This window comes from Melospiza georgiana, chromosome 2 (genome assembly GCF_028018845.1).
Source record: "Melospiza georgiana isolate bMelGeo1 chromosome 2, bMelGeo1.pri, whole genome shotgun sequence".
NCBI classification, from domain to species: domain Eukaryota; kingdom Metazoa; phylum Chordata; class Aves; order Passeriformes; family Passerellidae; genus Melospiza; species Melospiza georgiana.
The window spans coordinates 51,321,208-51,337,555 of record NC_080431.1 but is presented as its reverse complement, the minus strand read 5'-3'; the positions used below and the strand labels follow the sequence as shown (position 1 = coordinate 51,337,555).

General features: G+C 45.0%; 1 protein-coding gene across 1 annotated transcript; it reads right to left on the bottom strand.

Annotated features, from left to right (window-relative positions):
* Window positions 1–444: 444 nt before the first annotated feature.
* Window positions 445–14,010, bottom strand: RGCC (regulator of cell cycle). Its single transcript, XM_058018863.1, has 5 exons — window positions 13,941–14,010; window positions 13,595–13,771; window positions 4,328–4,435; window positions 2,730–2,792; window positions 445–1,094 (listed from the first exon to the last, which is right to left on the bottom strand). The coding sequence occupies exons 1-5, from the start codon at window positions 13,975–13,977 to the stop codon at window positions 1,087–1,089; spliced, it is 393 nt and encodes a 130-aa protein (XP_057874846.1). The 5' UTR covers window positions 13,978–14,010; the 3' UTR covers window positions 445–1,086.
* Between the last annotated feature and the right edge of the window lie 2,338 nt (window positions 14,011–16,348).

Here is a 16,348-nt window from a genome sequence, read left to right as displayed (position 1 = left end):
AGCCCCAGCCCACTTGGCCAGGACAGCCAGGGGAGCAGAGTCAGACAGCAGAGCAGCTGTAATGCCTGCAGCAGCTGCAGCAGAGCTCACATAATGACATTCCCAGTGCCTAATGCACCTGGAAATAATCAGGTTCCTTGTAAAAGCACAGGTTCACCTTCCCTCTTTCAGCACCACAGTGATGGCCAGGAAGTCTTTTCAGAGTGTTCCAGACCCAAGGGCCTGGTGTCAGAAACACCCAGACACCAGCATTGTCCCAGTGGTAAGGAACTCCACACCTCTAACCTGATGGGCCTAAATGTCTGACCTTCCAAAGAGCCAGTGCTTCATGTCAAATGGTCTGAGAGTTTAAAATCAGCCTTTACATAGGGTTTAGAATATGTATTATTGTTCAAATGTCTACTAAGTCAGAGTTATTTCATTTGTATTAACACAAATCCGAAGTAACAGTTTGACCCAATTTATTATTTTTCTGCTTGTATTAATTTTACATAGCACAAAGTCCTTATTTAAGCAACCACATTCAACTAGCATAACAAATTTTACCTAATGGAAATAGGTAAAATTTCTAATGCTAGTTGAAATTGACAGGAATATACCATTATCAAGATATTTTAAAGCATGTTGTTCTCAGTAAGAGTTGAATTTGTGCTTCTATTTCAGAGTTTGCATGTTCATAGGAAGCTTACAGACATCTGGATTTCAGTTCAGGATTTATTTGCATACAAAAATATATTATAATGGAGAAAAGCATTAAAGTCTTCAACTATATAAAATTACAAATATATTTGCATAAAAGCAACTTTAAATTAAAATTCAAGCTATATTTTAAAGCAAAATACAGCTCTAACATTTAAGTTATTCCATCTGCTGCAAAGAAAAAAATAAAATGAAAAACACCCAAAAAACCCAAACCCCAAACCCAATGTTCAATGTTGCCAGTTAAATACTTGTAGGAGTTCACAAAGGTTATGTTCAGAGGGTATCTTGAGCAAAGTTATCAGACAAGGGCAGCAGTTCTCACTGACTGATGTCACTTATCCTTCAGAGGACACCCACATGCAAGCACAATGCTGAAAATTCATTTCACATACCTGAAAATACAGAACAAGAAAGATCACTAAGCTCTCTATTAAATAAGATTGCATGTTGTTGTCATATCAGACACTTGCCTATGCCCAGCTTGCTGGACTGCCTGACAAGCCAAATTATGTCTTTTTTTTTTAAGTTAACATGAAAGCTGAAATGCTGGTGTGCTAAAAAGACAAGGCAAGTACTGTTCTAACAAGTGCATTAGGCTTGAAAAGGTATCTGCACAAAGTTTGTGTAACCTCAAGCATATACAGACAACTCCTCAAAAATGTGGTGATAAATACCAGATGGAAATTGGACTTCTTCCTCGCTGTACAAATGAAACTCTGCTGAGATCACTGGAGATTTGTCTAGTTGGGATTAAAAAAAAATAAAACCACACACAAAAAAAAAAAGAGCACAAAACCACAGAGCAGGTGCTAGTTCCTGCCTTCACCTTTGATGTACTTTGCAAGGGAAAACTAAAACCTTGGCAGCCCTTTTAGAGCTGCAACACGGCTGTGCAAGATAGCAATGCAAATATTTGCCGGTTTGGGATACACAAACCTTCCAAAACTTGGACTTTTTTCAGAAGAGTGGTCAATTAAATTTCAGTGGTAAAGATAGAGTCAGTTCAAGCTCACATCCATGACAGAAGACAGGAAACTAAAAAATGTATTTTAAGTATGAGAAGTGAAACCAGGATTAAGATACAAGCAAGACAGCAGGGAAGCAGGAACTCATAAGGGCAGCTGTCTTGAATTAAGTCCATATCTTCAAGAAATACAGGGAAGGGAAAACACCTAATGGGCCCAGAAAACTCTCAGTTCATAGTTTGAGAGGGCTTTGTTTATGCTGTAATTTAGGTCTAGCCCTACAACTTGTTGGTTTGGGCTCTATAGCCTAGTCCCACATAAAAAAACCCAACCTGAAACACAAAAGAAATGGCATGACATCCACAACATAAGAAGAAAAGAAGAGGAAGAAGCAAAAGGAATAGGCAAAAAGGAATAGGCAGAGTACATGGCTGGCAACAGTTGGCCTGTTTTTTGGTTGTTTTTCTTTAAAAATCATAATGAAGGATTCATTACTGTAGCTGAAAGATACAATTTCTAGATAGTGGCAGAAAAAGTGATCCAAGTTCCATTCCTGGTAAAAACAAGCACAAATAGGATTTTGACATTAAGTCAACAGATACAGATATCTGTTCCTTCATTCTTTCATAAAGCAAAGTCTAGAACAAGAAGATTGTTCCTCACCTAAGGACACTCCTCCAATTACTTAGCTTTATAATGAAGAAATAGATCACCAGTTTTTAAAGTGATATTTGAGTATTTAAGAAACTGATATTCATTTATCCATCCATGGTCAAGGAGGGGGAATTGCTGCTGACTCAGAAGTGAGACCAGGGGTTCATTGAGCTCAGCCTTTGTCACACAGGATAAACTGCACACCTTGAACATTCAGACAAAGTCTGAATTGAGTCTGTTTTACCTTCTCATCCAGATAATGATCCACAGGACTAGCAAACTAAAAGGAAGTGACATTATATAAAATATTTCTATTTTTCCCTTCCCTCTCTCTCTATACTTTGGCTTTCGGCACTCTTTGTAACAAGTTCCAAGTGAGATGCAAGCAACTAATAAAAACCAACTTACTTGCTAGTGTTCTGTCAAGATCAGCAATGAAGTCCTCCAGCTCTTTTGTGTCTCCAAGCTTTGCTGCAAAACAAGGGTCAACACTGATTAGACAGGACATGTCTCTCTGGCTAGAAGAAACACTAGAAACACACAAGCCTCCAAATAATTTTCAGGGGCAGCAAAGATGCTGTAGATCATCATCAGCAAAGTTCAGTAGAGCTGCTGCAATTTCCAAAAGCACTTAGAGAACATGGGACACTGAGCTGAAGTTCTAGCTTTCATAGTTTTGTACTTGACAGAAGCAACACAAAGCAATACTTTATGCAGTCTCCTTAAAAAGAAGGGGCTGCAGTGAAGAATAAAAGATACACATCAGCTAACCCATGTCTTTGCTACTGTGGCCATCTTTCCTGTTTCATCTCTTCAGATGCTGCATGCATGGCCCTAATCACCCCTATAAGCTCCCAGCCCTACTCAAATCTCACCCTCTAAAATCATGTCAGTATCACAGGTTTGCTGTGCTGCCAGATCCTTTCATCTTGGTCCATACACTATAAATGTGGAACCAAACATCCACCAAATTTTCCGCTCCTGGCAACACCACTGGCTCCATTCAATCTAGTTTTAGTGCAAGTTGCTTCCTTATCTCATGTCTGTGATCTTTTCCAAGCCAGTTCCAACTCCGTCTTCTCATCAGGAAGAGCATCTTGTCCTTTAGTGTAATTCTTCACCAAATATTTCCTGAGAGTTCAGCTGAGCTCTTTTCTTGCTACTTCACAGAAACTGTTACTCATTACTTCTCCCCAGTGTCCCACTAATTGAAAAGAAAGCATTTGTTTGGTTTTTTTTTTGTGTGTTTGTGGAAGAGATACAAAAGTGTGAAAGGCTATTGAGCATGCACCTGAGTATAGTGGTTGTAACAAAAGCACCATGCAGTACAAATGTCTGAGTGCTTGCTTATTGACATGTCTGCTCCAGAGTTAATCCAAGTTAACCCAAATGAAGCAGTGTCCTGGCAAATCAGCTGCAAGACAGAAGCCTCTTTCAACAGCATGGCTTTAAAGGAGGAAGGAGTTGCTAACACATGGTTTGTATAAGCCCTGTGTAAGGTCTGGATGTATCTGACCAATTGTGTTAACTTAAGTGGCAGCATGTGGCTTCAGAGGAGTCCCTCGAGCCCTCCATGCAGGCTAAGCATTTTTATAGAGAAATGAGACACTTAAGCCACTCAGTTGCATCAGTAAGAAAGTAACACAAGTTAATAATTAATCCTTATCAGCCAGAAAACTACAATTTTTTTAGTTCAGTGTTTCAAAACCAAAAGACTTACTAGGCCACCTGCAAAGTGCAGATACAGAATGCTATTGCCATTTATAATCAAGACAACAATACTTGGATCTGTAGTGTGCTCAACAGTAATCCTTAGTCTTGTTGTCATTAAAAAAAAAAGCCAAACCCAAAACCCAACAAAAAGACCAACCTACCAAGAAAAAGAATCACCAAAATGAAAAAAAAAAAAAACAAAAAAACATGCAAGCATGTGAATCCTGGCTCCCAGCAAGAAGCCCATATAATTGAGGAGTAGGAAGAAATGCCAACAGCTTAAATTAAGATACCTTTACAAGGAGTCACTGAAGGGGATGGCAAGCTTGGAGTAGATGCAGTTGAAGAGTTGAGCTTTTCATCACTGAGACTGAAACTATTTCTGTAGAGGGAATCTGCACCTGTAAAAACAACATTATAAAGTAAATTTGACACCTTCTGAAGTTTGCAACATAACTGAAACCCAAAATGCAGCCTTTCCTATACAGACTTCAAAGTCTGCAGAACTCAAATTTAAGTCTTCAAAAGCAGAGAAGTGAATAAATAAACCCTTTATTGTTTGAAGGCTACTGCTCCCACTCCTACTGTTAAAGAGAAAGCAGGCCTAGGCTTAATCCTCACCCCCAGTAAGGAAAGTGTCAGCTTCCCCTTCCCCCGAAGTCAGCACCATTTGAAAAATTAAACAGAATTTACAATTATCCCATATCAGCAAAATTATATCTATTAGGACCTGCCTAATTCACAATATTCTGGGAAATTCTCTTACCTAAATTTTTCAAAAGTTACAAAAAATCCCTGAATAGAAAGCTCCAGAACAAGGACAACAAGAATAAAGAAGATATTTAGGGTTTTCATTTATTCCCAAAGCAAGCACACCTCTTTCTCCATACATTACTCTGCTGGTTTAGGTATGGCATTTTTAATTCCTTTTTTCTGTGGCTCTCTGGAGTTCAAGAAGCAGCACACTGGTACACTAGATATCCTGCAATCTTATTTTAAGTGTACTTCCAAAGAAAGCCTTATATGCCCTGGAAAGGCACAGAAAAGGCCCTCAATACCATTTTGATTTCTTGTATGTTAGAGGAGGCCTTAAGCTCAAAAAGCATCAAAAAGTATCTTTAAGTTCAGTGGTAACTCTAATATTAGTCCTGGCTCCACTGGAAGGAGGCTCTGTCATCCTGCTAGAGACTCTAAAACTGCTGGTCCTGCAGTTTCAAGCCAGTGACCTGAAAACTGTGCTTCTACAAAAAGACACCACTGAGATACAAACATGGCCAGGGTCTCCATTTTCTTGGCACATTGCCTGGGACATCAATGCTTGTCTTAGTACATGGGAGGGTGACTACCACTGCTTGCCATGAGGCAGCAATCCTGCTCCCTGCAGCAATCCTGCTCCCTGCAGCACACACAGCCCCTGTTGTCCCTGGAGGCACAGCCTGGGAGGGGCTGCACTGCAGCACCAAGCCCACTGCAGAGAGCCCATCGCACTTCCTTGGATGCCTTCACGTTTGCTGTGCCAGGAGAGCACTGCCTTAGCTAAGCAAGGGTGTCTGGGTGAATTGGCAAAAGGGGCAGGCCCACAGCTCGCCTTGCCAAGATCTGCACATCTGCACCTCTACTGAACATCTGGATGTCTCCAGACAGCAGACACTGAGACCATCCCCTTGCAGACCTGGGCCTCAAGTTCAGCTGTCTCTGGGAAGAACAGTGTGTGTCCCCAGCCACCTCCTCTGGCCTGCTGTCCTGTCCAGCACAAAAGCAGCTTCCACAGGAGCACACGGGCACAGTGACAAGGCAGACCAGACAACTGCACCTACAAAGCCTCTCAGATCTTCCCTGAGCCATAAAAGCTCACTTGTTCATTTTTTGCCAGCTTCCAAGCTCACCCCTTTTACAACACACACCAAAAAGACTTGGGAGAAAAGCTTCAACCTGGAATACTTTCCTCTTTCCCATGTGTTTTGGCCCACGACTGGGCTGTATTTTCAGTTTCCTCTGCCATCATCTCAGATCTTGTTCTTGCAAACACACATGGCCCTCGCACCACAAAATGTGAGCAATGACATGACTGACATCTCTCACCTGGGGCTATTGCCACCTGCTCAGCCACCACTTGGTATTTCTTGTTTGTAGGCATGGGAAGAGAGTTTGATGGCTTCTTCAAACTACCCCCTAATTGCAATTCCTTTATCTCCACTATTAAGAAGTGCTGTTCTCTCTAAACTTCAGCACATCAAAACCAACTGGAACCAACTGGATTCCAACCAATTGGAATTTCAAATGCAAGAAAGACTTCACAAATGCAATGCAGAAATGAGATCATTTTACGTAGAAAAATGGGGGGGAAAGATAAGCCATTTTAAAAGTAGTGCCTAAAAACAGAAAAAAAATTTAAAATAACCTAAGGATGAAAGAAATTTGGTAGTGCTCTGCATTGATGTGTGCCACTAGTGCTGTACTACACCCCATGAACACTGTGCATTAGCTGACACTTTCTCTCTATTAAAGGTATGGCAGATTTCCTCTGCAATCAGTTTACAGAACAACTGCCTACTGAGGATACATTTTTCAGCCAAGATGCAAACCCCAGTGACTAAGGAACACAGAATGGAAAACACTAGCTGTTCAGGACAAAACCCCAAGTAACATGAAATAGCTGACACAAACAGTGCTGTAGCCAAGACTGTAATTCACTGAAATACTGACAGAACAGACCAAAGATAAAACACTTTTCAGCCTATTTATTTGAAAAGAGGAGAACAAGAATTTCCAAATTAATTAATATTTTAAAGGTTTTATGGCTCATTGAATTAATAAAAAATACAGAGAACTGTGGTTATAAATCTGAGTATACTTTTAATGTGAACTCTCTGATTCTAACATCCAGACACCAAATGTAGCAAGGCTGGGTTGGCATCAGAAAATGTAATTTCATACTGGCTTCCACAAACATTATGCTGGGAAATATTTACAACTGGACAAGGATAAAATTGACAAAACTGTTGCTTTAAATCTCTGAATGTTTTTCTCCCAGTTTCAAAAGGTGAAATGTTTTCACATAACAATGTTATCTTCTGATGGGTCCTAATAGTTTCAGGAAAATATCAACATTTATCTTTCTCAAAGCAAAAATATACTTTAGCAAGTGACTGTGGCTTATTCATGCCACCAAGCATCAGAAATTCTAGTGATGTAAGGAGGAATGCACTGACTCCACCAGCAAGGTCACCATCACTGCTGAAAACAATGTAAAAATATTTATGACAAGCAGCACAGAAAAATATCCTCTTTGGCAAAGGGTGGCTGTAGGGCAGAAAGCTCTGGGAAAAGGACACTTCAGTCCTTGCTCTCTACGAGCTGCCAAAGCCAAGATTTGCTCATTCACCTCCAATAATGGCCCTTGGAAGAGTTCCACTGCCAGACAAATACAACATCCCCTGCAACCCAATAAGCAGGGGCTGATGCCAGGGATCTCACTGCTGCTGTCCTTCCTCACCCAGCTCCCTCTCTCCCACCACGAGTTTGTTATTCATTACCTGTTTTCTACTTTGTGCATTGGTTCTAGTGCCCGTGCTTATATTTAAGAGCCTTTAAATCTGAGAGTTTTGTCAGTGAGTCGATTTGCATCAGTCAGGCTACACTGCAAAATTAGGGGGTAGGAATAAATACGGGTGGATTTTACTTTGGCAAAGTAATCTGTAGTTAGTATAACTCTACTGCTCCAGTGTATGGTTAAACCACAAAATAAACCATGGCAACACCATGTAAATATAGAAATGGCCCCATGAAATGAGCAATAGAAAGGCTCTCGGCAGTAATGGACTGAAGGAGGAAAACCTCAGACTTCTCATTTCAAAACAGACAGACAATGGAAAAATTCAGCTGTGTAGCTTCTTCAGTATCATGCTCTTTCTAGTACCATGGCTCAATTTTGAAGAGCACTGGAGCTGGTAACATTTTTACTGCAGTTTTCAATGGGGAAAGTTTTAGGGGAAAAAGTTAAAGCACATCCATAAAGCTTTCAGAGAAAAACTTCACAAGTCCACTCAAGTGTTTACAAATCATGAATTCATTATGAAACAGTAACTCAGCACTTAATGAGCAGACTGCACAAATAATTCCTAACAGAACATAGCCTACTTGCTAAAAATCAGAAAAAAAATCTGGAAATTGTAATGTCACCAGCAGAAGTGAGAAATATTCATGATACAAAAAAGCCTGTTTCAAAATGTGTATGTTTCAGCCCCCAAGGACAGCATTTATTTTTATCGTCATCACAGTTACACTTGGCTGCATTGTTTATTTTTGTGGGGATTTTGCCTAGCTAAAAAACATCTGTTCCAATACTGACTAAAAAATGACACATTTTCTCTATTGACACATCTCAGCATCATCATTTAAAGGATTTCAAATCACATAGCTACACAAAAGTGATCTAGGAAGCCTGAAATCCAGATGCACAAGCATGTTTTCTCATTATATACAAAGCTTACCTTCCCACTTCCCTCCATGCTTACCAGCTATGAGGCAGTTCCCAACTCCAGCCCCCCCTTTTACTAATCTTCCTTTCTAATGAGTCAGAGTAGTGGGTAGGCTGAAGTGACAAGAACAGGAAATCTTATGAAAACTGCATTTCTCAGCACACTGAAATACCTGTAGATAAGGCTATGCACCTGAAACTTCCAATTTTTCTTCCCCTTGAGCATATCACTAATGTAATAAAAGTTTATTTCTCAGATCATTTAATAAAAGGGACTTTCTCCAGAAGAGAAAGTGTTCACTTTTTTCATTAGAAGCATTTTATTGTCCTCTTGCTTGAGACAAGCCATAGGAAGTTCACAGACACAATCTACCTCCTTTTCATGTTACAAGACTGGCATTTGCTGCAGAGACCAAAGGCTCATCTACTGCACATCCTGTTTCTCACAGCAGATGCCTGCAGAGGAGCTTCAGAGAGGTGCAGCCACACAGAAGAGAGCTGCAGGATGAGCTCTCCCAAGTTGTCCCAATGCAGGTACCACTCTCTTTCCTGAGATACCAGTGGCACCAGCCCAAGCAGTCCCCAATGGCCCCATCCCACCTGCTGGGATTTTATCACATTGGTTTTGAGTATGAGGACTTTTAGTATCAATAAAACCTTAAGGCAATATCGTTAACTGTTCATGAAAGAAATAACACCTCATTTCTTTGAAGCATGCTGATTTAATTTGACTTCCTCATACTGGTGAGGTAGCAGTCACTTTCCTAGTGTCTCTTAGGATTCTCCAGAAGACTGTCTTGTCCCCACCCAAAACATCTCTTTTTTGCCAGACAGTGCCAGACTATTTATTTGGAAAATATTTTACATCTTCAATCATTTCTGTTGACTTTTTCTTTGCCTTTTTTATGGTCACATATTACAAGACTGACAATGCAAACAGGTTTTTCAGGGTGAGTGCTGCAGTTCTAACAGGGGCTGATGCCTCATCTCTGGATGGCCTGGGCATTAGCAGGAGCACGTGGAGACATCCACAGCCACATCCATGGAAACACAAGTGCTGGCACTGCACCAGGCACTGAGTGTCAAGAAATCCTGCTCAACCCTTGCACTTACTTGACTTTAAAATCATAAAATTAAGAGTTCTAGATGCACTCAGGATTTCTTTCTTGTGTTTGAAAGCCATGAGGCATTGTTCATTTATTTACCCCTAAAAAATAACTACAAAGAAACACTGCTGGCTGTATGAGCACAACAACTGAACTGATGAATTTATCTTGCAGTGTTCCTAACAGAGAGGCAGGAAGCTGAACCTGCCTCAAGAAAACGTGGAGCTACAAGTGTCAAACATTTCTGAGAGCAAGACACCAGATTATGATGTAGCTTTTCAGTGTTATGGCAACTTTGGCCCAAGAAACACTAAAGCACTTTGCTTCTCAACCTCTCAAAGTCCAACTTCCATTCATTATCCTAAGTCTAAACTTGGAAGGTTGTCCTGGCACTGCCATAAACTGTACAGGCACTGACTGGGCATGCATTTTACACAGACTAGCTGCACTCTTCGCAAGCTTATTCTGACACAAGAAGACAATGCTATCTGTAAGTTCATTAACACAGCTGCAGCTACACGAGAGCCTTCTGCCAGCACAGCACTCTCTAGCACAAATCCTCCTTTATCACAGCCCAGATATGCTGCGAATAGCAAAGAGTCACAAAGTATTCCTCAGCTTAAAAGCTCCAGCACGATTAATAACCTAAAGAACCAAGCTGCTGGGCTCCAGTTTGTTTGAATACATCAGCTTGAAACATAACTGGTACTCACAGTCCAGAAGCTCTGGAATGCTGGAGTAACTCAGCAGTTCATCATGATTTCCAGCTCTGGCCCACTCAGCTGTGGTGGTTAATGTAATACTTGTGGGCAGAGATCATCACACACAGCTGCACTTGGAGCCTCTCTGTTACTGCAGGGTCTAGAGTCCGCTCTGCTACGTACAAGGCTTAGACACAGCCCAGCCAGACCTGTCCAAAGAGCATTTAGTCAAATGACAGGACAAGATATGGGAGAACAAAGTACTGATAGCACCCATTTTTCATACAGAGTCTTCAAAATCCTACTTTTTCTCAAGAGCCAGAAATGTGTAATATAAGAATTTAAAGTAGTATTTTTGGAGCTAGATCCCTTGGGAGATTTTAAGGATAAGAGAATATTTTCAGGATTAACTGCATTGACAGAGATCTTCTGTAAACTTTTCTGTTAAATTGAATGGGCTCATGCCCATGGCAGAAACCCCAGGAGAGGAAAGGCTTCCCTGTCCCAACTAAAGAATACTGTTCAAGTCGGACCACTTGACATCTGTTAGTAGCTGCTCAGGGAACTGAATTTAAGGCTGATTCAGGAGCACTGAAACAAACAGTTGCAATAGTTTACAGTTCCATCCCTGAGTGGAAAGATACATATCTTCAGCCACACCACATCAGTTAGGAGGATTAGATCAAACAGCAACAACAGGTAGCACTAAAACACAATAGTCTGAACTGCTCTACACACACATGATAAAGTGTGCTTGAAATAGTCTTGGCACTGGATAACAAGATTTTGCAAAGAGGTAAAGAATCTTCATTAACAAGATGATCAAACTACCTGCAGATAATATGGTTTTTGAAGATTCATGTTATCAGAACTTACTCTTTCAGCCCAGGTACCCCTTGATTCTGCAGTGGTATTTTAACTTAACCCTTATCACAGTAAGGGCAAGGGTGTGAATTCAGCACTATACTGGCTAACACTAAATTGCAGAAATCAAAGGGAAAATAAACTCAAGAAATACTTGAGTTTGAACTGAAAGAACCTGGGTAAGTAGGCAACTCCCTGCATTTATTCTTAAAATAGATGTAGGGTGTGTAGCTGGATTACATCAGACACTAGAGCCTGTTTTATAAAAGGAGCTCTTCATAAACCCACAATTCCGCTCCAATCTACCAAAACTTCAAAAAAAAAAGTTGACTGCACTGAATGACTCCTTTAGGAAAAAGTGTTTTACCAGGCCTTTCCTGAGCAGAGCTAGCTGGTTTTGTTTCTTCTTCCTTGAACATATCCTCATAAACTCTGGGGCACCCTCCCGGTCCCTCACATGCCAATGTCCAGAAGGAAATTATTCCAACCTCTCCAGAGCCACCTTTCACACCATGCATCACTCAGACATGGGACAGGAATTGAAAGCTTGACAAGTTCCTCATACAAGATCTTTGGGGACTTCATATAGAGCCATCAAACCCTGTCTATCCTACTAACTCCACTACTTTCAGCCTAAATCCATGTGGATTTACCTCACAGATTTTTATTTTCCAGATCTTCCTGACAATCTGATCTGCCTGTTTGCATGAGCATGCTGTTTTCTCACCAGGCCTTTTGCCCTGCCATCTTCCTCCAAGTATCCTTCTTGTCAATTCTAGCAGAGCAATTTTAAGCAGTTTTCAAGATTTAAGTTTTTTGAACCACAGCAGATAGCTATCTGTAGTTAGCATTTCTCCATACAAGAAGTTCTAGATACGGGGTTGGGGTTTTTATAATTCCCAACAGTAAATTATTTCACTCTATCATTACAAGTGTCTCAATTGTGAGACAAAATAAGTGTATGTGAGAGGTTAACATATCACAACAAAGACTGCACAAGAAACATAAGCACTAGGGCAGCCAGTTTGACTCAGTAAAGGCAGATTTCACCTTACACACCCTTGGCCATACCAAAGAAAAATGTTCTGTCTAAATTGGGCACACAGTTCAAAATCCTCCTTGGAGGCAGAGAGATTCTAAAGAGTTTTACGCTCACTACATTATGAAACAGAAAAACAGCATCTTGATCCATGTATTTCCATAGGAAAACCCAAAGGCAGTGCTAGGTAGAGTATCCAAGTTCAGGGCAGGTAAAACAATACCTGTCAACAAAATGAATTCCATCCATGGTGATGAAATAAAGGGCTCTGATAATCTGGAGACTCTCTGCTCTCACAGCTCAAGTGCTAGGGAGATAGCATTAGTGTTTAAGCACTAAATCAACAGAATGGCACCTTGGGTCCATGACTGATAAGGAGGCAGAACAGAAATTAGAGGAGCAGTCTTATTACAAATAGCCTCAAAACAAGTAAATTTCATCAAGCTTCCCATATAGTTAGGAACTCAGAAAAAAAAACAAAACAAAACAAAAAAAAAACAAAAACAACCAAAAACACCAAACAAACAAAAAAAAAAACCCACACAAAAAAAAAAAAAAGCCAACCAAGCACAAAACCCAAATCAACAAAACTGGTTATATTTTGCATTTAGCAGGACTTATTTTTGAGAAAGTTACCTACTGTTCTCAAAGAGAACAGCAGCTTCCAGCCTCACTATCTGGAAGAGGAAAGATATTTTCTCTCCCTCATTAGTAAAGCCAGTAAGAGGGGTTGAACTTTTTTCCACGTTAACCAGAAAAAGCTTAATTCCAATGCTACATTTTCTTGCTCCAAGTAGCTTTCTTCCCTTCCTGTTGCATGTCCTGCACACACCATTCACATACATCTAGTGTACTTGGGCACAAGGTAGCTTAAAATCAGGGCCTCTGGAACAGTGATAACACTGTTGCCCATCCACATGGATGGACGGATGGATGAGCATTCTTATAGAGGGAAATCTGGGTGAGTTTCCAGCGGCTATGGGAAGCACATTTTGGCTCTCTCTGTGCAGATGATGCTGGTTACCGAACACAGCGGGCATCCCGGCGAGCCCCAGGGACATCTCTCACTGCAGCTGCCGCCGGGACGTGCTGGTGTCCCGCAGCCCGACCTTCTCCCAGCGAGCTCCTCAGGCTCCACTCCAGCCACCCTCCCCTCGGTCCCACAGCAGCGACAGAACCAGCGGGGCCAGGCTGTGCATCCCTGCACGTCCAGCCCAGAACGGGACCGAGAAGGAGCTGCTTTCATAGAAACAGCCGCGTCCCTGCCCCACTCAGAGAGGGCGACCTGCTGGTTCAGCACCCGCTCTGGAGCGTCGCTTCCCGGCCGCCCCCCAGCCGCGGGGTCCCCGGACGGACCGACGGACACTCACTCTCGGAGTCGCTGAGGCCGCTGCCGTCGCTGACGCTGGCGCTGCTCCGCCGCTTCATGCGCTCCAGGTGCTCGCCGTAGAAGAAGCGGCGCCGGCCGGCGGGGCAGGAGAACTCGGCCAGCACCGCGTCGAACTCGCCCAGCGCCTCCGCCAGGTCCCCGCCGTCCTCCCCCGGCCCTGCCGGGCAGTGACAGCGGCGTCAGCACCGGACCGGCCCGACCCTGACCCTGACCCGCCCGCGCCCCCACGCCGGCGGAGGGAAAGGGGAGAAGGTAAGAAGGGGGAAGAAGGGGGAGAAGGAAAGAAGGGGGAGAAGGAAAGAAGGAGTCCCGCCCGCCGCTCCCACCTGGCCCCGCCGGGCGCTGGGCTGCCGGAGGCTTCATGGCTGCGGCGGCGGGCGGAGATGCGCCAGCGTGAGCGCCCGGCACTGCCGCTGCTGCCCCGCTTATAGCGCGGCGGGGCGGGCCGGGCGGGGCGGGGCGGAGCGGGGGCGGCCCCGGGCGGTGCAGGTGAACCCGGCCGGCTCTCCCGGAGCCGCAGTCCCGTCAGCAGCGGGAAGTGTCGCCTGTGGCCGCCCGGCCCCCCGCGGGAGCGCGGCTCCGTCGGGAGGAGCGCGGCTCCGTCGGGAGGAGCGCGGCTCCGTCGGGAGGAGCGCGGCTCCGTCGGGAGGAGCGCGGCTCCGTCGGGAGGAGCGCGGCTCCGTCGGGAGGAGCGCGGCTCCGTCGGGAGGAGCGCGGCTCCGTCGGGAGGAGCGCGGCTCCGTCGGGAGGAGCGCGGCTCCGTCGGGAGGAGCGCGGCTCCGTCGGGAGGAGCGCGGCTCCGTCGGGAGGAGCGCGGCTCCGTCGGGAGGAGCGCGGCTCCGTCGGGAGGAGCGCGGCTCCGTCGGGAGGAGCGCGGCTCCGTCGGGAGGAGCGCGGCTCCGTCGGGAGGAGCGCGGCTCCCTCGGGAGGAGCGCGGCTCCCTCGGGAGGAGCGCGGCTCCCTCGGGAGGAGCGCGGCTCCCTCGGGAGGAGCGCGGCTCCCTCGGGAGGAGCGCGGCTCCCTCGGGAGGAGCGCGGCTCCCTCGGGAGGAGCGCGGCTCCCTCGGGAGGAGCGCGGCTCCCTCGGGAGGAGCGCGGCTCCCTCGGGAGGAGCGCGGCTCCCTCGGGAGGAGCGCGGCTCCCTCGGGAGGAGCGCGGCTCCCTCGGGAGGAGCGCGGCCCCGGCCGTGGGCTGCGCAGGGAGCGAACAGCGGGAGTCAGAGCGGCTGCAAGGACGGACTGCCACGGGAACGCAGGACTGGGCCAGCCTTACCCAGCCCCGGGACTGCCAGCAGGACACGGCACACGGCAGGACGGGGAGGCAGCAGCTCCCTTGCACTGAGCCCGTGGCTTTGCTGCACAGCAGCGCTGCTCGAACACCCCCGGGATGCCCTTCCTTCCCCATCCCCATGGCACCGGGCCGGCATCTGCCCGTGGTTGTTGCCCTGCTCCGCACATCGGTGAGCTGCGGGCACGGCCGTGGGGGCAGCTGGGCCAGTTAATTCCAGAGGATGAGCCGAGGAGAAGAGCAGGTGGCAGGGGACGTGCAGGGAATGCTCAGGCAGAGGGGGTCACAGCCCAGGTGCACTAGGCAGGGCGTTATCCATGGAGTGCTTTCCTGGTTCTTGTCCTGAAGTCAGGTGAACCTGATGTTTACACATGCCATAGCTACGGAGTGTTGTTGCTCTTGGGCTGTCTCTTGCTCATTTTAAATGTAAGCTGTCTGAGCAGCTAAAATACCAGTTTTGTTAAATACTCACTGGGGAAGACTCTGCCATGTTTAGTTATGGCCAGAAATACTGAAAACAGACGTCAGATGCTATTCCATGGGAATGCATCAGGAGTTATGGTTATGTTTGTGTGCTGATGAAAATATTTAGAATTAGAAGAGTCAGGGAGAGGTAAGAAAAAACATCTCAAACTTTTTGACATTTTTAGACATGCTGCCATTTCTCCTGTGAGATACAAAGTTAGAAAAACAATGTTCTAGACAATAAAACAGATTTGTCCACCTCTCCTTACCGGCTGATATGGAGGCATTTATTTATTTTTGCAGTGAATCAAAAGAAGTTCTCATGACAAAGTTCAATTGTTGTTTATTCTGTGGCTTCCTCCTCTCTGTGGTCTTCCTCTGTTTTTCTTTCTGCTAATAGAAGTGTCTACAAACAATCCTTTTTAAAGTGACACAGAGGGAAAGCGAGGTTAAAAAGTAGGGGACAAGGAGATACGAGGGCACGACGTCAATGGCACGAGCAGGATGAGAGACAATGGATGCAAGGCAGAAGGGGAACTGTCGAGGAGGTGACCAGGCACAGCTCACAGCCCCAAAAGACGAGGACCTGGCCCTGCAGCTGATGTCAAATCTCTTTTGCTCAATCACATATGATCAACCTGTCCCACACATCCCCACCGAGCACTGGTGCTTGGTCTGTAGCACAACCTGGCTTAGGGGCAAAAGGTGCTTGAGGTTAGGCTTAGGAACCTGTCCATTTGCTGAGGAATACAGGCAAAATAACCAAAGGCTAAAAGTCCTCCTGTACCCTTCCTGTTGTTTCTCATAAAGATGGTCAAGCCATCTCACTGCCTTTGGGATGGGGTCTGAGGTCATGTCACAAAGAAAGAGCACAAAAGGGGATGAGAACCCTGCACTGCCTGGGGCCTGCCAGAAAAGGGGAATGACCTGCCTCCTTCTCCCTTCTTGTGCTCCTGGCCTAGACTTCTGCATGTCTTTTAAGC

Bases quoted from the DNA above. Each gene is read 5' to 3' on its own strand.
- RGCC (XM_058018863.1), bottom strand. From the start codon at position 13,977: ATGAAGCCTCCGGCAGCCCAGCGCCCGGCGGGGCCAG. The intron at 13,772-13,940 runs GTGGGAGCGGCG...ACTGCCCGGCAG, and splicing joins CCAGCGCCCGGCGGGGCCAG to GGCCGGGGGAGGACGGCGGG. The intron at 2,793-4,327 runs GTATCTTAATTT...CTTGTTTTGCAG, and splicing joins TTCAGTGACTCCTTGTAAAG to CAAAGCTTGGAGACACAAAA.